Here is a 21,667-nt window from a genome sequence, read left to right on the forward strand (position 1 = left end):
CGAATCGGGAGACCTGCTAGTTAATGAGGGGCTTTTTTAAATGACAGGTGGCGGATGCGGAGGCAGGCGATTGGCCTCCCAGGCCCACGTGACAGGATAAGGCCCTTCCCGCGAAGTGGCCACGGGGGAGGTCACGTGGGCGGCGCCGCATAGCGCCGGCCCAGTCACGCCGCTGCGAGGCGAGGGGTCACGTCGGCGGAGTGGGGCGGAGCAGAGCGGAGCGCGCTGGACTGGCGGCCCGAGGCCCATGTGGAGGGGGAGCTGCAGGGCGAACCGCCAGCGCCGAGGAGGAGCCCGCAGCTCGGAGCCGCATCGTCGGGCCCCGCACGCACTGAGCGCGGATCCCGGCCCCGCCAGGCCGCACCATGAAGGGGTGAGTGCGGCCCCGAGCTCCCGCCCGGCTGTGAGCCCTGTGGGGCCTGGCTCAGTGTTGCCGCTGCTGAGCTCCCGCCCGGCGTCCCCGGCTGGCGGCGGCTCGTCCTGCCTCTGCCCGGGCCAGTACGGAGCCCCAGGCGCCGCGGGGTCAGTAGCGGGAGCCGCTGGGTCCTACCCGGGCCCGCAGTCTGCGCGGGCTGCCGGGACTGGCGGTGCGATCCTCCCGCGCCCGCCGGAGCCAGCCCTGCTCCTGGGCCGCCGCTCCCCAGCGAGACGTTAACCGCTTTCCAACCGCTCCGCGCGCCTTGTCCGCCCCTCGTCGTGACCCGCCACTTCCCGGCCAAGTCCCCGCTTGGGTCACTCCGGGCAGCCCCGTTCCCGTCTCCCAGCTCTCTGTGCCCGGCCCCCAGGGCCTGCTGCTGGCCCAGGCCCTTGGATTGTTGGTTGCCTTATGTTGTGTGTGGAACGGGCTGGAGAAAGCTCAGCTATTGAGTTGCGGGAGGTGCTCAGTGTTAAAGTAATGCCCGTTAATGGTCTGTCTGGTAAACACTGATACTTAACTACAGGAAGTTCACAGCTCTTCCAAAGTTCCCCACTTGCACGACGAAAGCAGCTCTCCTATTCCTTGTCTCACCTTATCTGCTTCACTACAGAAATACTGGGTGGAAGAGCTGCTTCCTTCCATTCTGCTGTTAAGAAGTGCAGATTATCGTTTTGTGTGGAAGTCTTTCCTGTGAAGTTATCTTGCCAAATTGATATAAAAACGAATTCGTTCTAGTTTACAATCTCCTTAGGCTCCTTTTACGATTATAATAATAATGAAGATATAACCAGTGTAATCAAATTGGTAGCTGGAAGTCACTCAGCAAAGTCCTGGATTGACCAGCCTTGGAAATAATGTTATATCTTAAAATGTTGCCTGTGTAGACCAGGCAGAGTTTTGTGTGACTGCTTTATAGGGAGGATTGAAAGGATGGTGTAATTTCCATGAGTATTTGCTATGATGTAGCCTTTAAATTCCATTCACTTCTCGTTGAGGTTGCAGGACATGGGTGAATGAGAAAGTTCTATGTTTTATAGCTAACAATGATTTCTGCAGTGCAATCTGTTCACAATCTCCCTCCCTTTCTGGTTGTCTTGTGAAAGTGTAGTATAGGGATTTCAAACGTGGTAAATGAAACACTGATTCCACTGCTGAACAGCGGCAATGTGGTCTAGTGCTTTGAACTCAGGACTGGAAGTCCTGAGATCTGGGTTCTGTTCCCAGCTCTGTTGGCCTGTTTATGTGACTTTGGGCAAGTCATTTCACCAGTGTCTCAATTTCTTTTTCTATGAAATAAGGGTGTTCCTAAGCTGTCTTCCAGAGGTGGTGTTGCAAATAATTACTGTTTTTGAAAAGTGTTGTAGAATTGTCAGATATTACTGTTCTGGTTTGGCAGCTTAAGGCAAGGTGAATAACAGGTGAAGTACTTAGGTTTTTAAACCCCTTACCATTTGTTATTAACTTGTTAGCAGTTGGGATGAGGTCACATACCAAGGCTGCTTGATGATAAAAACTTGGTTCTCTCTCATTTTCATGACTAGTTTCAAACACTTTAAATGGTTTTTGGGGACTGAGTCAGTGAAGCTGAGAGATGAAAAAAAACAGACTCCAAAACTTGGACATCAGGTAACAATGTGTAACGACTCCATAGAAATGCATACGAATAAAAGATTGCCCAACAAGAGTGATGGATTCCTGTCTCTCTTCCCACTCCCTTGGAGCTAGTCAGAGTTACCTTATTTGGCATAGGCAAGTATATGGGAAGGGCAATAGAATTGATCAGCAAAGGTGAGCCAGCAGTTGGCATAGTTATTAAGGTAGGTCAGCTCCTTTCTTGCTGGAACTAGAATTTTGTCTTTTTTCTTTTCTTTGTAACCTATCTCACAGATTTCTATGGCTTGGCTCTTCTCTGACTCCATCTTAATTGTGAATCAGGCAGAGGAGCTATTTGGGCCTGGATACGCTATGTGTATGTCTGTGTACGTCAGGGCAGACCAGAATGGGGTCTCTTGTCAGGATATAGTTATAGGCAGTACTCATAAGTGTGCCTGAGAGCTGCACTATCCCTCTAGTGCAGCTCTGTCGAGTTCTCTGTACTCTTGGCTTTCAGTGACTTCTGAGTTTGGGGCTCCCATACAAGTAAAACACCCCACCACCACCCCCTCATAGTGATTTAATTCTGAATTTTATGTCCCCAATCCTGCTCCATTCAGGTCAATTCAGGAAGAAGCCATTCACAGTTCCCTAATGTTCTGTGACCCTTCAGATCTAAGGAGGCAGTGGCACAGTGTATGTGGTTTGTGGCTCTTCTCCCCAATCACTCTGAATTTGAAAGAACATGCAGCAGTGAAGCTGCCTGTGCAGTTGCTTCATATACTATGTGGAGTCTACCATATCATTCAGTGTGGCCATATCATCAGCACAGGCCCAGAACCCCCTCTGCTGAGAGCAAGGAGAAATCAATGAGAAGTAAAGGGGCCTCTGCTGGCAGCTGTTGTGGCTCCTTGGATTCCAGTGTGTGAGCCCAACTGTCAGTTTCTGAACAAGTCTTCCACTGCTGGTGCTCGCAGAAGTTCCCATGATTCTCTTCTAAGGAGACCTATGCTACTGGAGGGAGCCTCTTTCCGTTTTAAAACTCCTGTCCATTGGACTTTCCAGTGCTGGAAGTTATAGCAGGAAAAATCTCTGTTGCTGAGGGATATTGCATAAGATGGCCTCCTCTGGAGAAGAGCTATGGTTTCTTTCAAGGAGGATGTGAAATCATCTAGCTGTGAAAAAGTGTTTTCTTTGATTTCTTGTGTTTTACAAGAGGTTAAACATTAGAGTTTTGGAATGGTAATTATCAGGATCTCATTTTGTTTTTCTGAAGATCATGATCATATTTGTTTTTCTCATCTTCTATACTCTCTCCATTTTTTCATGACTTAAGCCGTGTCTATACTACATAATTACGTCAGCCTAACTTAATGTCAGCATACAGCCACCGCAGTTATTAAATCGCTTGTGTGCGCGCACACTTGGCTCCTTGTATCAGCGGTGCACATTCTCTCCGTTAGTGCTTGTACTGATTGTACTGTCATTGTGAGGTGGCTCCTGAAAACCAATAACAGTTGATGTAAGCAGCACACATTTCTGCGCTGACACTGTGTTGACCTAATTATGTCGATCATGATTCTGTGCTGCTTTGGGAGGTGGTGTTACTGAATCGACTTGGAGAGGCACTTACATCAGCAGGAGCCAAATTTACGTGAAGACACTTCCAGAGCTAGGTCAATGCAAGGCAGTTTATGTTGACTTAATCCTGTAGTGTAGACCAGGCCTAAGTTTATCCAATGTAAAGGTTATCTGCAAAACTTTTTCATGTTTGTTCACTTTGCAGCTTGTGAAATTGATGGTCCATGGAGATCTAATTTTGTTTCACTTATTTTTGCCATAAACCTAGTTTTCATTTTTTTTAATTAAAAATATTGGCTCTGATTAGTGGGGGAAAACTTGAGGAACTTCAACTCTACTCCCATTTACCTCACTGTTTGCATGCAAAGCAGATGCGAATAGCATCCCTTTCGCTATATCACACTCCGTTACACTGTTTTGTTAAAGTTGTTACATTGCTGCCTCCAAGCAGACTGTAGAAAGGGAAGTTCTCACTGACTTGCAAGAGCTCAAATTACAACTTGCTGATTAACATTTCTGTGGGATTTGTAATGTGTCAGAAAATGAATTTATGCCACTTGCTGAGGCAGAAGGAGTGTAGCCAAAAGGCAGACTTCAAAGAGGAATGAAAAACAGAAGAGCGTTTGAGAAAGCGCCCATCTGTGGCCTTAAGGATGACACAATAGGTTGATTCAGATGTTATGGTATTGTCCAGGATGGTGTTTCTCAATGACTGGTTCATGGACCAGCGCTCGTTCCTGAGATCTCCTTGACACAGTTTAGGAAGGCAGCAAACTGGTCCCTGGGATCAAAAAAGGTTGAGAAACACTGGGCCAAGGGACCCAACTGAAATCAGGACCCTACTATGCTAGAATACTACACACATGCATAGTAAGCGACGGTCTTTGCTGCCCCTCATCTCCCAAAAAAGCTTTGAAACTCGGAAGCCTTGCAGATGAACTCTTCCAGAGACAGGTATGGGCTTATGGAGGTGAGACTACAGTTGGGAACATTGAATATAGGCCAGAGAAGTGGTGGTAATGTGCATGAAACACCTGAAGAGCACATAATGAATAGCTATGGCTAGGCTTACTCCTCAGATGAGTAGGTATTGAGGAAACTTTTAAAGCCCTAATGCCTGAGGATATCAAACTGCAGATCAAGCTTGTGAAGCCTTGTGCTCACACTGGACTCCTTGCTGTACCTGTACAGGTAGTCTGCCACAGTAATACAGGAATGTTCTCATTCCTTAGTTGGCTAGGAAAGTGAGTCCTGAACTGAGATCCTAGGTCTGGTAATCCTGTGCTTTCATCTACCTTGGGTAGAATGTGACCATCACACAACAGCTGCATTTGATACAGCACCCTGCAGGATGCATCAGAAGCAACATGAGAAACACACATTTACTTAGCCCTGGCAAGCTGGGGAACAAATTGAAGCCCTATATGGGGAGGTGGGTAGGGAGACAGTGTGGTCATGGGAGTATGGATGGGAGGTAGCAGGGGTGATGGGATGGATGGGGGACTGGGGCTGGCACTTGCTGCCAAACAGCCAGGGCCCCACTGTTGTAGGAGGCAGCGAGGAGCTGGGGGGGGGGGGGGATGACGACGAAGATTGAGCCTGGAATCGGCTCCTGAAGTCCCATGGCCAGAGCCCAAGCCCCACAATGAGTCTGCCACCCCAGGCTGAAGCCCAAACCCCACCAGCCCCAGGACAGTGGGGAAACTCACACTGGCTGCCTGCATCTCCTGCATTTTTGGCTCCAGAGGAGGGCATGGCCCAACCCCTGTTGTCAGCCATGGGAGGAGGGGCTCCTGTTTTGCACCCCTCAATTTCCCGCAGGAGGTTGTGGCCTCAAGAAAAGCCCACAGTTGGCTGCATTTGAAAAATGCTGTGGGGAAGAGGAGTAGGTGTGCAACCCACAGATCTTCTAGGGATAGTTGAAACAAACTGACATTCTCCTGAGTAACCTGTTTGCCTAGCAAGAAAGCTAATATGTTTAAGAAAACTAGAGGCTCTTCTGGCTCTAAAGGAGATTCTAAGCAAAGCTATACTTTGCAGATCTTTCATAGCTCTGATTGTTTTATTTTATGGGAGTGTGATATGTCTGCACTTCTGTTTTAACTTGCAAGCCAAAACAGAAGCAATAAAGTTAACTTGCTGCATATTGGGCAACAAGCCCTCTCCCAAGTGCTCAATTTGTTCAAAATTTTTTCTCCCCTAGCCCACTTTGACTGTTCCTTGATACCTCTAGTAAAATATGTGAGTTGGAGATTCTGTTCTGCTATATTTAGAACACCAGCTGCTTTAGATAAATCTGAGCTCTGCTATCAGTTACACAGAAATCTGTTTCAGTCAGGTACATCCCTTTAGGAAGGGACTTGCATTACTTACTGCGGTAGTGTAGACATAGCCTAAGTCAACCTACACTGTGCAACTCCAGCTGCGTAAATAACCTAGCTGAAGTCAACATACATTAGGTTGAGTTATCGTTGGGGGGTCGATGGGAGAACCCGTTGACTTACCTTACTCTTCTTGTCGGGGATAGAGTACAGGGGTCGACGGGAGAACAATCCACTGTCGATTTGGTGGGTCTTATCATAGAATCATAGACTATTAGGGTTGGAAGGGACCTCAGGAGGTCATCTAGTCCAACCCCCTGCTCCAAGCAGGACCAATCCCCAGATTTTTACCCCAGTTCCCTTAATGGCCCCCTCAGGGATTGAACTCACAACCCTGGGTTTAGTAGGCCAATGCTCAAACCCCTGAGCTATCCCTCCCGCCCTATCGTAGAATTGTAGAATATCAGGGTTGGAAGGGACCTCAGGAGGTCATCTAGTCCAACCCCCTGCTCAAAGCAGGACCAATCCCCAACTACATCATCCCAGCCAGAGCTTTGTCAAGCCTGACCTTAATCTTTAAGGAAGGAGATTCTACCACCTCCCTAGGTAACCCATTCCAGTGCTTCACCACCCTCCTAGTGAAATAGTGTTTCCTAATATCCAACCTAAACCTCCCCCACTGCAACTTGAGACCATTATTCCTTGTTCTGTCATCTGGTATCACTGAGAACAGTCTAGATCCATCCTCTTTGGAACCCCCTTTCAGGTAGTTGAAAACAGCTATCAAATTCCCCCCTCATTCTTTTCTGCAAACTAAACAATCCCAGTTCCCTCAGCCTTTCCTCATGAGTCATGCGCTCCAGTCCCCTAATCATTTTTGTTGCCCTCCACTGGACTCTTTCCAATTTTTCCACATCCTCCTTATAGTGTGGGGCCCAAAACTGGACGCAGTACTCCAGAGGAGGCCTCACCAATGTCGAGTAGAGGGGAATGATCACGTCCCTCAATCTGCTGGCAATGCCCCTACTTACACAGCCCAAAATGCCATTAGCCTTCTTGGCAATGAGGACACACAGTTAACTCATATCCAGCTTCTTATCCATTTTAACCCCTAGGTCCTTTTCTGCAGAACTGCTGCCTAGCCATTCGGTCCCTAGTCTGTAACAGTGAATGGGATTCTTTTGTCCTAAGTGCAGGACTCTGCACTTGTCCTTGTTGAACCTCATCAGATTTCTTTTGGCCCAATCCTCTAATTTGTCTAGCTCTTTCTCTAGCCTATCTTCACTAGACCCTGTTAAATAGACCACCGAGGGATTGATCTCGGAGCGTCAATACTGGCTGTAGTGTAGACATAACCTTATGGTTGAATGGGGCTGAGATTCTTGTAACATTAAGAAACTTGGAATTTCCCCTTCCCTTCTTCATATTGGGTTCTAACTGGTTTTCAGAACTCTGAATATTGACTGTCACTGAAGTTTCTCTTCATGATTCATGTTTCTGGGAAATGATTTGAATTCCTTTTGAACTGTAAACTGGTATAGCATTGCTTCCTTTGAATACGCTATCAAGAGGACACATTCAGCCTTGGTGTAAGCAGCTGCCAGTGAAGTGAGGGGGACTCATCAGTTCCACCAGGGCCAAATCGGTTATTTACCTACCAACTTCAAATCTCTAGTTTGCACAGTAACACCAATTCTGCGCTCACCTATGTATGGTTTTCAACCTATGCCACAATGAGTTGTAATTAGATCTCAGGGGAAAGCAGGCTTCTGTTTGGCAAGCACTTGAAAGAATATAGGGAGTGATCCTGAGAGTGGAAGTGTTAATGCCAGTGTTCTGGGCAGGCTTCCAGTTTCAGTAACTATATAGCACCTCACTAAATTCCCACTTCCATTTCAATTTGATCTAGAATCCTTCTTTGCTTCCTTTCTTAAATGTGTGTCGTGTTTCTGTGCATTGTCAGCAGCTGCATTAGACCCCAGAAGTGGTGGGTGCCCTTCAATAGTGAAGTGTTCCCTTTACATAATGTTTGTGGGATGAGAAGTGCCATAGTATGGAAAGATCAAAGTTTCTTTGGAGTTCAGCTTGCAGCTAGACTTCTAATCGTAAGGGCAGTTTTCTCAGACATCCTTGTAACTTAACGCTGGAAGTCGAGCTTGACTTTTTGAAAACATGAAGTAGACTTTTTTGGACATTAAATTAAACAAACACTTTTTTTCAGTATGAGGGTTTTTTTTTTTAAAAATCACAAGTGTCGATGAAGAGGAATGGTGTAGTATTTTTGTCCAATGGACCCACAGTCCACCAGACTTGAAGTTGCATGTACTCTGTGACACACTTGCCCTAAACTCTATAGTGAGGCCCCTTGAATTTCATCACAATATCACACTACACACTGGAAATTCTTTGTCAGCTTAATTTAGATCATCAGTGAAGAGTCTATTATCTACTTTAGTAAGAAACAGTACAGTCCTGACCCTTTGCTTTAATTTGTTGTTAAATTCTATTTTATGTTGACAAGTTTAATGGGCTGCAGAATTTTGTATTTAAAACACCAACTGTGAGGTAGAAATTTTGGTAGTAGGTTGTCAGAGCAAGACATTATGGCATCTGGGTAGGGGACAAGTGGGACTCCTGACATCTGTATAGGTGATAGAATAGTTTGAGATTATGAGATGAGGACGTTACATGGATGTTTCTGCTAAAATTATTAGTGAAATGTAGGTTTCGGTGTTAACACTCCATTAAGATAGGGACATTTCATCTCGTTGATTGTTTCAGGCTGTCTGAAGACTCTAGTATATGTGACTGCATCTGTTACCCTAGAGCAGTGGTCTCCAGCCTTTGTACACACAAGATCACTTTTTGAATAAGTGCAACCCAGGATCTACCCTGCCCCTTCTCCGAGCCCCTGCCCTGCTCACTCCATCCCCCGCCCCATTGCTTCCTCTCCCCCACCCTCACTCACTTTCATGGGGCGGGGGCTGGGGCCAAGGGGTTCAGAGTGTAAGAGGGGGCTCTGGGTTGAGCCTGTGGCAGGAGGTGGGATGCAGGAGTGGCCTGTGTTGTCACTGATGCAAATTAAGAGAAAAGCATGGCCAAATAATATTTCTGTTGTCACAGATGCTTTGTCAGAGATCTGTTTAGTCTAGGGCAACTTTACAAGTCCTTAGATTTGAAGACATAAAACTTTCTGTGCATACTGAGTTTTGCAGATGGTGATCTTCAGCATGTATGTGCTGAACGGTCTCTGTTCTCCACGCACTCATGCTGTCCTATCTCTCCCTAAACAAAATGAATTTATTTTTCTTTGTCCACAATTTTTCGCAGCTAGTGCAGTATATGTGATTTTCAGATTTTTAAGGCCTGTTATGGAAGTTGTATATTGTCCATGCAGGTGCTCTGAAGAGCAGTGTTGGGCCAGGTTGAGCTTTGAAGTCCTGTGCAAACTGGAGGGGCATTTGGAGAGGGAGGCCTGTGTGTTGAGAAATGGAGGGCCAAGCTCTCCTGCAGTTCATGAAGGTTTTGGGGGTGTAATTTATGGGAAGACTTAATCATGTAGTGATATATACTGAAAATATGCTTTCAACAAAAGATTCCTCTGTGGCATTGTACCTGGTCCTCTGTTCTTGCTGGCACTGACTTTCTAGATGAAATCTAGTTACAACTGCTATCACGAACTGGGTTTGATGCATTTTAAAGGAGTATTTGCAAGCTTGTGGATTTTGAAGAACCATATCTAGAGCACTGAGTGAATGTTTAGATGAGACCCTGCACTAATGGCATGTTAGGTATTCTTGCAGCAGTGAAAATAGGGGCTTGCAACATCACCGCTTGCTCCAGAGTAAGTCACTTTGGTTCAAGCCTTCCTTTACACGTGTGCAGTGCGATGACGCTGAGGAAAAGAAGAGAGAGAGGTTGCGCTGATGCACTAGTGCCAAAATCCTTAATGTAGACATGCTCAGAGTAGCCTAAGGCAAAAGAGATAGCAGTGACACAGAGGGAATGGCAACGATTGCGAGGGAGGCAGGAAAAATGGGTACTTTGTGGAGTAGCTCAACAAGGCCACTTGGTTCCCAGCCATTCCTGTGTTTAATACGCTCAGATGTCTTAAAATAAGCTACAAAGTAGAAGTAGGGTGATATTAGCTGTGTACATGGTATTGGTGATGTCATTACTGGAATATTGCGTGCAGTGTTGGTGTCATACTCTAAAAGGGAAATTGAAAAACTGGAGAGGGTTCAGAAACAAGCTACAAGAATGATTAATGGTCTGGAAAACACACCTTACAATGAGACTAACCAAGGTTAATTTATTTAGTTTAGCAAAGGAAATGTTAAGAGGGGGCTGGATCAGTCTATAATTATCTACAGAGGGAGAGGATACCTGATACTTGAGAGCTCTTTAATCTAGCAGGCAAATATATGACAAGATTTAGTGGCTGAAAGTTGAAGTCAGCAAAGTTCAAATTGGAAATAAGATGCAGTGTTTTTTTTAACAGTGAGAGTAATTAACCATTGGAACGTATTGCCAAGGGATGCAGTAAATTCTCTATCGCTTGAATCTTAAAAAGCCATGCAGTCTTGATTTAAAAAGATAAGATATGCTCTAGTAGCTTAGCCACACGTTTTTGGGCTCAATGCAGGAATCACTAGGAGAAACTATGGCTTTTGTTATGCAGGAGATCAGACTCAGAAGGATCATTGTTGTCATCTAAGTCAGAATCTATGAATGAAAAGCAGCCTTGCAGACCTTGTGAATGCTACAGTAGCTATACAGAAATAATGGACATTTTATAAAGTGTGTTTGGGCTGTGTACACTGTTTAAAGTATATATTGGGGGTTCTATTCATGTGCCCCTTAGATCTGTAGTAGCTCTTGCAGACCATAACACTATGCTTAGAAAACAAAAACCTAAATTCCTTCGTTGCTGGTGGTAGTTGACTTGATAGTTAGTTAAGATGGATATTGTACCTAAAGCATTTAAATACAGTTGAACTTGTCAATAGCTAATCAAGAGACTAAAAAATTGTTTGCTAAAAGAAGTTGATCTCTTAATAAAACATGTATCGCACATGTTTGGGGCAAGGTACTTGAAGACAGGAAGGTGCCTAGTTCAGCAGAGGTCGTACTGGTTTTACTCTATTCTGCATATGTCACCTATACTTTTTTTTTTCTTTCTTCCAAAGACACTAACCCATGTGAACAGCTCTAGCTGTTTGGAAAGAAAAAGCGCAGGAAATCAAAATTCTAGAGACGTGTACTTATGTCGATCCTTGCCAGCCTTTGTAAAATGGTCTTCCTGAAAACAGAATTGTGTTAGAGTTTAAAAAAAAAAAAAAAACTAATGGTGTCACTTGGGCAGAAGAAAATTCTAGTTGTCTATACATTAGTCAATAAAATTGAGGCTGTAGACTACTCTGGAATCATCCATGCTTGCTCTTCAGTCATCACAATGGGCTGGCAGCTCCCTATATATAGTGATGTCCACTTGGAACAGGGTTTTTTTTCCATTATGCTAGTCCTTGCTAAAGCTGTGGAAGCATTCTTTTACGTCCCCCTCCATAGCTTGGGGAGAAATTAGCAGGGATGGGGGGTACAGTTGATATCCCCACTCATTGTTGTCCTGGATGCATCATGTTCCTACCAGGAGTCTGTATTCTGGGTTTATGAAAGGACATGTTATTTCTCCTCAGTATTGTTCATCATAATGGTATTTCAGTTCTGTTCCTGTCATACTTAACAGCAACGGTGACTTTGACTGTAATCTGTGACCTTCCCCCCGCCCGCCCCGTCCCCCCAGGTAGTAGTTCACCACTATATTAAAACAGATCTAGCTAAGTGCTAGTGGCAATATTTTGTGCAGTCTCCAGGACTCTCTGGGAAGGAGGTTTAGGGAGGATCTGCCTTTTGTGTGTTAATTTGACTTCTCTTAGGTTTATCCACTAAGGACTTTTGTTGAAAATAAGCACAAATTCAGGACTATCTTGTTAGTAGTTGGACTTGGCTAAGGAGCTTATTCTGTACATTGAACAGATGGAGAGAGGCAAGCATGAGGCTGGCACAGAGACAATCTTAGTGAATCTATGGTAAAAATTTAAGGTGAAGGTTTGAAACCTAGTGCCACTTGGCTCACAGGGAGATTCTGACATTCTCTTGTCATGTTCTCCTTTTGCTCTCTTTCTCCAAAGCTCCCACAACCCCCGCCCCACACACAATATTTTGTGGAGTGCCAGCCTTGTGTAACCATTTCAAGACCTTTAGCATCTTCTGAATTTATGGTACTGATTGGGACTTTTTCTTGGTATTAAAGCAGCTGTCCGCAAAAGAGGGAGTAGGAGCTGTGTGTGCGTGTTGACCCCACACCAATGATTCAGGTAGCTATTCAATTGGTTGTTCAGCTAACTAGCCCTCTATGTATAAATAAAATGCTTGGTTTTAAATATTTGATATACTTATAAATTGTGGGTTTGTAGAGGTGTTAAGCATGTTTTGATTTGTTCCAGTAGCCGGATCGAGCTGGGAGATGTGACGCCACACAACATTAAGCAGCTGAAGAGGTTAAATCAGGTCATTTTTCCTGTCAGCTACAATGACAAGTTCTACAAGGACGTGCTGGAGGTTGGCGAACTAGCCAAATTAGGTACAGTTTTTGTTAGTAGTTTGGGGGTGGGTGGAAGTATTACCCTCCTCTGTTCTTGGTATTTGTGATACTAGCTCCTCCTGTTCCGTTAAGCAGTGAAAATATGCGTAGCTCTGTATGAGACACAGAAGAAGCCACAGTCCCTACCCCAGTGGTCCTCAACCTTTTTGGCTGGCGGGCACCAGCTGAAGGACCATTGTGGCGGTGGAGCACCCGCCGAAAACGGCAGCATTGCGGCGGCTCTCAATGACATCGCTTGCCGTCGACAAGCGACGTCGTCGAGAGGCATCCCCGCCGAAATTCAGGAGCGACGCCTCTCGACGACATCACTTGTCGACAGCAAGTGGTGTCATCGAGAGGCGTCCCTGCCAAAATGCCACTGCGGCATTTTGGCGGGTGCTCTCCTGGGGGCTAGGATGTGGGCGCATTAAGATGGCCCTGCGGGCGCCATGGTGCCCACGGGCACCGCGTTGGGGACCCCTGCCCTACCCTAAAGAACTTGCAGTCTAAATAGGGTCTCTCTTTATTGGGAGTAGGTGTTCTGTCCATTACCAGCGGAAGCACAGGAAGATGTACATGGAATCTCACCCCTTTTCCCCAAGTGGTTCATTGGCTGGACTTCTGATTAATCAAATCCTTTGACCTGAGCACCACATTGTAAACATCGCCCAGAAAATGTTAGCCAAGATTTAACATTTACCTGAAGGCGTCTTGGAGCAATGTGGAAGGAGTTAATTGGACAAATCTCCATATGACTTATCTGACTTAAATTTTATTGTATTTTAGGGAGGAATATAATTATCCATGTTCCCCGGAAAAAGTGGTTGTGGGGAAAGAAGTGAAGGAAGACAAATGAAGGATAGGATATTTATAAGACTTGAGATTTCTAAATGACCAAAACTTGACTGTTTCCCTCCCTGGCAGCATATTTCAATGATATTGCAGTGGGTGCGGTGTGCTGCAGAGTGGATCACTCTCAGAACCAGAAGAGACTTTACATCATGACACTTGGATGCCTGGCACCCTACCGAAGGCTAGGAATAGGTAAGGCTATCTGCATTTTGATCTGTGTCTTCAAAGAAACATGAGTTCTGGGCCAGCCTTCTGAATGCTTTTCCAAAGTTTTCAGTTCCTTTGATACAGCAGAATTTAATGCTTTATTAGAGGATGATTCCTGTCTTAGGAAGGGAACTGTAGGAAAGAAGAACTTGGTTTATAGTGAACTCTGCTTTCCCTGTCCTGTGGAAGTGAGACTGCACTTCTATAGTGCTTTCTAACTCAAGATTTCAAAGGGCTCTTTTATATCAAGCCTAAGACCCTCCCTGTGATGTAGGTATTCTGTTTTACAGATAAAAAATACTGAAGCAAAGTGAGGTGAAATGACATGCCTTAGGGTCTCACAGCTAGTTAGTGGCACACGTAGAAATATAACCTGCTCTTCCTACTGGACAATGCTCCTTCCGTTCACCATGTATGTTAGTTTTTTCCATCACAATAAGTTATCTTTCCTCGTTTGAGGGGAGCTGCTATTTTCTCTCTACATCACCGTGTATAGCTTGGGGGTTTTTTCAGCTTTTTCTCCCAGATCTATGGGCTTCTCACATTAATCCAGGCCTTTTATTTCATTAAAATGTTTCATTGGGACAAACTGAAGTAAAAAACGAAGTTTTATTCATTTAAATTATTTGTTACCTGCTTGTCAGGTAATGTTAATAATACTGCCACTGCTATTACTTAAATTTAATTGTATTCTTTGCTCACTTTAAGGCCTTGGAAGCTTGCTTTTGAAGAAGGTTCTCTAATCAAATCATTGGTACCACATAGAGTTGCTTATGAGCATTGCTAGGCTTTAAGCTTTTTCTGTTAGCTTGAAAAGCATTAAAGCATTTTCTTAAAAGAAATGATAAAGAATCAGATTTTGCGAACAGTTAAAGGAGGAAAGATAGGCCTATTAACCTTAATTTAATTTGCTTAAACTCTCTGCATCTGTTCACCTGTGGGGAAAATACATCACACGGTGTTGGGAGGCTTTAATTCATAAATCTGTAAGGTGATTTGAAATCTTTCATGAAAGGTGTTACAAAAGAGCAAACTATTCTGTTCAGTAATCTTTTCTGTTCGCAGTATGTTTCCTGGTCTTCTGCCATGAGGTTTCTCTTCTTTTTAATGTCTTCTTTCACAGGAAGTCCTCTTCGTGATTGATATTTTTAAGCCTCCCTGAGGCCTTTGAATTTGGGCAACTTAATTTTAAGTTACTGTTTAAAATACCCAGTGTATACATTTTAATGTTCCTAACAGCCTCAAATAACACTTAAAACATGAACTGCAGTATAGTATGCTAATTTCAGAGTATCATAACAATGCTCTCAGCACATGCTCTATGAGTATGTCATATGAATTCACTAAGAGCAGTATGTCCCTGCTTAAGGAATTAAACAGTTACAGTGCTGACTGCAAACATTAAACTGATTTGGTTGCACATTTGTGGGGTGATTAAGTTTCTTTATTCCTTGGCAGGAACTAAAATGTTGAATCACGTCTTAAACATCTGTGAGAAAGATGGCACTTTTGACAACATCTATCTGTAAGTAAATGACACTCTTATTCTCCTGGACTTGAGAGAGGCTCCATAGGGGAGTGAGGAGGGTGCAATATCATTTCAGTTTCAATTGCTGTGGAATGATGGGTCAAATGTGGTCCCATCTTACAAGTACTGCCCAGCCAGTCAGCGTTTAAGTTCTGGGTTTGTTCCAGGCACTGCCTAGTAGCAGAAGCTTCCCTAATTTTGGAAGGTTTCCTTCAAAAGTAGTGCTGAATTTTAAAGTAGGGCTGTTGATTAATCACAGTTTAATTTTTTTGAGTTAATTGCTTGAGTTAATCATAGTTAAAATTTAATCATGATTAATTGCAGTGTTAAACAATGGAATACCAATTGAAATGTATTAAATATTTTTGGATATTTTTCTATATTTTCAAATATATTGATTTCCATTACAACACAGAATACAAAGACTACACTGCTCTCTTTATATTATTTTTTATTACAAATATTTGCACTATAAAAATGATTAAATAAAAGAAACAGTATTTTTCAATTCTGTAGTACAATGTCTATCATGAAAGTGCAACTTAAAATGTAGGGGGTTTTTTGTTATATAACTGCACTCAACAACAAAATAGCGTCTACAAGTCCACTCAGTCCTACTTCTTGTTCAGCCAATTGCTCAGACAAAAAAGTTTGTTTACATTTATGGAAGATATTGCTGCCCACTTCTTAATTACAATGTCACCTGAAACTGAGAACAAGCTTTTGGATGGCACTATTGTAGCTGGTGCCACAAGATATATATACATGCCAGATGTGCTAAAGATTCATATGTCCCTTGATACTTCAACCGCCATTCCAGAGGACATACTTCCATGCTGATGACACTTGTTTTTTGTTTTTAAAAATGCATTAATTAAATTTGTGACTGAACTCCTTGGGGGAGAATGTATGTCTTCTCATCTCTTTTACCCTCATTCTGCCTTATATTTTATGTTATAGCAGTCTCTGATGATGACCCAGCACATGTTGTTCGTTTTAAGAACACTTTCACTGCAAATTTGACAAAATGCAAAGAAAAAGAAACAGATCTTTTTTAATAAGACCTATGACAGCAATTAAGTCTCCTAGCAGTTTAACATAGAAAACTAAAGGCTGTTTAGGGCAGGGGTTCTCAAACGGGGGTCAGGACCCCTCAGCAGGTTGTGAGGTTATTACATGGGAGTCGCGAGCTGTCAGCCTCCACCCTAAAACCCGCTTTGCATCCAGCATTTATAATAAATATATTTAAAAAATGTTTTTAATTTATGGGGGGGGTCACACTCAGAGGCTTGCTGCTTTGAAAGGAGTCACCAGTACAAAAGTTTTGAGAACCACTGGTTTAGGGGGATTATCCGCCACCTCCCCAAGAGTTTCTGTTCTCCCAAGCTTTGTAAAACTCTAAAGAAGAAGGAGAAATGTTTCCCAAACCTCACAGAATCTGTCTGTGCTACAAAAACTGTTGTATCTGTAACGCAAAGTCCAAACCACATCTGAGCAGTTGGGTCTTGCCTGTGTGTATTGGGCCAAGGCATGTGTTAATACCATAGGAGTACTCTTATGTTGTGGTAGAATCCATGATACGATTGTCATTGATGAGCTTTATTTTACTGTAGTGTTTAGTGTGTGTTACTGAAGGAAGTTACACAATCAAACTGCAGTAGTGGCTCCAGTGAAACTAGGTTGTATTGTTATATTTCACAAAATACCTGCCACTAGGGTGACCAGATGTCCTGACTTTTGGGTCTTTTTCTTATATAGGCTCTTGTTATCCCCCCACCCCCGTCCCGATTTTTCGCACTTGCTGTCTGGTCACCCTATCTACCACTTCCATTTCAAGACAGGTTGAAGCTACTGAGCTGATACTGTTAATACTTAACACTTCATATTATCAAAGCACTTTATATGCTATCTAGTTGGTCCCCACAACAGTTCTCTCAAGAGAGGCGTTAAGTTTATTTTACAGATGGGGAAATAGAGGCAGAGAAGTTAGGTGATTAGCTAAAAGTCACAAAGGAAATCTCTGTTAGCACAGGATTAGATGTCACAAGTTCCTAATTCTCAATTCTGTGCTCTATTAGATCATGACACTTAACTCTAGAGCATCACCCCCTCACCTCGATCATAGGGCTAGTCTACACTGGCAATGTTTTTAAGGTGCCTTGTGTGGGTGCGGCGCAGAACTGGGAGAGAGCTCTCCCAGCGCTCTAAAAAACCCACCTCCACAAGAGGCGTAGCTGCCAGTGCTGGTGCACTGTCTACACTTGGCACTTTACAGCGCTGAAACTTGCTGCGCTCAGGGGGTGTTTTTTCACACCCCTGAGCAAGAAAGTTGCAGCGCTGTAAATTGCCAATGTAGACAAGCCCTTTCTCTCTCTCCCTGGATATACAATTCCTGAGTGTGTAGGCTATGTTTTATACTACAGAAAATGCTGATGTCTTTTTCTCTATCTTCCTATGTGCTCTAGGCATGTCCAGATCAGCAATGAGTCAGCAATCGACTTCTACAGAAAGTTTGGCTTTGAGATCATTGAGACGAAGAAAAACTATTACAAGAGGATAGAGCCAGCAGATGCTCATGTCCTGCAGAAAAACCTCAAAACCCCTTGTCTTGGCCAGAACGCAGATGTGCAAAAGACCGACAACTGAACAAAACCCCAATGAACACTTTCTTGCACTTGCTTGTCGCCAAATAAGGAAAGAGAGGCCTGTTGATTTTTTTTTTTCTCCCCTTCCCTTCATCTTACTTTGTTTTCTTGCCCTCTCTCCAGCAAAATGTAATGCTTTTCCCAAGGATTGTCCAATCATGTTTGGGTTTTTTAGCTCTCCTTTTTGTTCACCAGGATGGGAAGAGGTGTACAGATCTCTTTAAGTTTGAGGTGTGGAGGGCTTGGGTAGGCTTTCCTGAAGTCAGTTTCCTTCAGAGAGTGATTTATCTTGTGCTTTCACACTGAAAAGTAGGGCCTAAAAAAAAAATCTGTGTACTGAAAGAAAAAGCAATATCTTGTCCTTTTGAGTTCTGTAATACCAGTTTGGTTTTTTCAGCCCCCTGAAATATGTGTGAACTTCGTTTTAGCAATTCTCTTGTCCCTCTTCTCTCCTTCCCCAGGCCCCCCAAAATGTTTAATCTTTCCAAATATTTCTGTTTGACTTTTTCTCCATCTCTTGCTGAGAAGAGCAGGCTGGTTTACTAGCACATTTATTGTGCCTGGGCTGAAAGTTATCACCCCAGCTGGTGCTACATTCCTTGATTGACCCGAAAAAGGATTCAGAGTGAGTTTTAGTTTCTTCCTTTTCAGCTACCATCACCATTCATCCTACCCCATTCCCACCAGACTCTTGTCAGGGTAAGAGCTGAATCTAATGTCAGCAAGAAGAGCTTTGCAAAAACATGTATCCTGAGGTGATGTGCTTGTTTCAAGAACAAGTGAAATTCTCCAGGACTCAGCTGTCCATAAGGGGCAGCTCTTTTTATCCAGACTACTGGAATGGGAGAAGGGACTGTAAGCATCATGTCCACTTCAGTTCTAAGGCAAGTGCCTGTGTCCAAGTGTTAGTTTGGTGCTAAGGATGTCAAACCTGTGGTAACAAAGAAACCTGAGATTGGAGCAAGGGTGGAGGAACCAGGCAGTGAGACTGAGAAGGGAAACCAGAGTCTTGACCCTAATCAAATAGCTTTGCAGGGGATCTCAGAAATGGCCTGGGCTCTGCTGAGTTTATATGCTCTGTGGGTATGAAGGGATTACAAACTTGTCTTTGAACTCCTCTGAAGACTTTTCTCCCATCTGCCAGTGATGCAGTTCTCCTCTTGGAAAGGGTGTTTCATGGAGCACCAGAGAAAGCGGCTCAGACTGGCACATCTTAGGGAATTTGGAAAATAGGCTGGCTGACTGGCTTCTTCCTAGTACTGTAACATAAAAACTATAGTAAACTTTTTACTGAGCTCTGCTTTGCATCCTTTCATGCTTCATTTGCATGAATTTCAGTGCTACCTTGTACACGTTGTTGCCAGCAGTTACATACCAGCTTGACCTAAGACTCTTCAAAGCATCTGGGAAATGCACTGAATTGAAACTGATCCTCCTTCCTCGTCACTTAGATTGAGATTAAACTGCATTCCTTTGCCATTAGTGGGTTTAGTTTTTTTTAATTCAGCTGCCTGTTGAGCCTGTCTGCTTCAAAAGCCTCCAATCCATGGTGCACATAGCAGTATACATCTTGTGAGCAGGTGCTGTTGCTCTGAGGCTGACTTGGGAACCAAGGATTTTGATGTTAGAGGGGTGAGAATAAGGCAGGAAAAAAATCTCTCACCTCATGTTATGCAGTCTACTTCCCTGGTATCAAAAAGAGGCAACCCCAAAACTATCCCTACTCATGAGGTGCACAGAGGTTACTGAAGTGTAGCTTTTTGAATACATTGATGAGCCTGAACTGGATAACTGCTCATTGACTTCAGTTTCTGGGTTTATGCTAGTTAAGGCTTGGTGGTAGAACTCCCCGTTGGCTTTGTAAAAGCCCAGCTATAGTGGCCAGGGGAACTGTGTTCATATCACCCTTTGGTGGCTCTAGCTAGAAAAGTGCTGACAGTGTTTCCTTGGCCACAGATTACCTAGTTTTTTAAAAGTTTTATAGCATAGTTAGACCCTGCCTACACTGATTATGGAGGCAGTTCCAGCACCTTTCTAGGAAGAATAGTGTTGAAGCACAATTAGTTCCTCAGATGCCAATGTGGTTTTCTTGACTAGTTGTAGACCGGTCTAAAAGGTGTTAATGGAGGGGAGAGAATATGCATTGGAGGATGTTCATGCAGCACAGCTATAGTTCAGACCATAGCTGTTTTTTGTGCCAAGCGATCTTGATTCTTCTAGAATTAAGTGGTAAGTGTTTGCGTTGGGGAGGGGAGTATAGGGGTGAGCTTTTTAGGACTTGCTGCTGTTGTAGGCTTCCATAAATCTGTGGTTTGCAGGCAGTTTTCCTGCAGGTTTCAAAAGCATAAACGAGTCTGGTGTCTGGACTATCTTGGTTTGTCTCTATCCGTTTTTGCTTTGGGCTGCCATCATTCTATGAATGTATCCCTCAAAAAATCTCTTAACTCCCATTCCACAGCAAACCAGTCTCACCTAACTTCTAACTAAATATTTTATAGGAAGTGGAAGGGAGAGAAACCAGAAATCAAGGCTCCTTTTCTCAGACTATTAGTCTTGGAAAACGGTTTTTTGTACGCTTAAGCACACACATAATAGGTTTAATCTAAAACCTCTTCAAAAGCTGCACCCCATACCTGGGAAGAAGAGCAATGGTTCTGGCTATCAAACGGTTGTGTTAATATTAGTGTACCCAGACTGTTGGGTATGGGAGGAGAACTTACCTCGGTGCTGTCAGTAGGAGACACTGGAACAGTGTTGAGTATGAGTTTGTCTGCAGTAAATTTCTATTACTTCAAATGTTACTGCAGCAGGACCTCCCATTAGCTTGAAAATAACAGCATATGCACAACAATTTAAAAAGTTAGTAGTGTCTATGAAATAATCACCAGCACTTCTGTTCTGGATTAAGAGCTTGCATGCAAAATTTAGGCTGTGTACATGCAAGTTGCTTTGAAACCTCTCTACAATAGTTTACGTCATCCATCAGTTGAACCATGAAGATAATGTCCTCCATAAAGAAACATTCACTACCAGGAAACTATAATATAGAGGCAAGGGAAAAGAAGCACCCAGAACTATGTCCCTCATTTGGGGGGATGGAGTGTTTTGGGTTTTTTTGTATACACAAATGGGCTGGGTTTATATGGTGCAGTTAATAGTTAAGCCTGCCGATTGAACATGACATGCTGTTACAGCTAAAAGAAATAAGTGATATTGTATTAATTCTTGATGGTGCCCTGTGATGTCTAGTAAATTTGAACCAAAACCCCCCCACTGTTACATTCTCCTCCCCTGTGCTGTGATCCAGGGTCAGCAGCTATGCACAGAGTCTGTTTTGTAATGTGTGTGCTGACTTGGATGTTTTTTCGAAATCTGCAACTGCCTCGTACTGAATATGGCTAGGATTGCCCTGTCTTTTGATTAGGACTTGTCTGAATGTGCCGGTGCACTGTGCAGCTTACAGATGCATCCTCAATGTTATGACTTTTAAATTGCAGGGGTAATCAAATTCTTTACAAATATATGGTCCATTTTTAATCTAGATCATTGCCCTTGTACATCAGGAGCATGTTTTGTTTTTCTCAAACTCTTGAAAGTAAAACTTTTAAAAATACTGTTCAGAATAAACGTGCACTATTGGAGTTATGTCATCCATGATTTGTCTTGTGCATTTCTTGCAACTTAGCTTTGTTTTCCATCAATCCTGGGTCTGTCTGAAATCAGGGGTGGGGTTTTACTGAGGTTCTTCACAGGCCATGCAGCTTTCCTGTCCTTATGATCTTCAACAAGTTGAGCACCATGAACTGTGGTATGGATCTGGTAGTGTGGTGATTGGTGTGTGTAACTGACTATCGGGGGAGTGACTTTTCCAACATCAAG

General features: G+C 43.6%; 1 protein-coding gene across 2 annotated transcripts; it reads left to right on the forward strand.

Annotated features, from left to right (window-relative positions):
- Positions 1 to 231: 231 nt before the first annotated feature.
- NAA50 (N-alpha-acetyltransferase 50, NatE catalytic subunit) lies at positions 232 to 21,438 on the forward strand. 2 transcript variants are annotated; one of them, XM_050932715.1, is made up of 5 exons: positions 232 to 373; positions 12,423 to 12,556; positions 13,481 to 13,600; positions 15,074 to 15,140; positions 17,609 to 21,438. In XM_050932715.1, exons 1-5 carry the CDS (start codon positions 366 to 368, stop codon positions 17,787 to 17,789), a joined length of 510 nt encoding a protein of 169 aa, XP_050788672.1. In that variant the 5' UTR covers positions 232 to 365; the 3' UTR covers positions 17,790 to 21,438. The 2 variants fall into 2 exon arrangements, with proteins under 2 accessions (XP_050788672.1, XP_050788662.1); XM_050932705.1 differs by having other exon boundaries at positions 233 to 373; positions 12,420 to 12,556.
- Positions 21,439 to 21,667: the final 229 nt, after the last annotated feature.

This window comes from Gopherus flavomarginatus, chromosome 1 (assembly GCF_025201925.1).
Source record: "Gopherus flavomarginatus isolate rGopFla2 chromosome 1, rGopFla2.mat.asm, whole genome shotgun sequence".
NCBI classification, from domain to species: domain Eukaryota; kingdom Metazoa; phylum Chordata; order Testudines; family Testudinidae; genus Gopherus; species Gopherus flavomarginatus.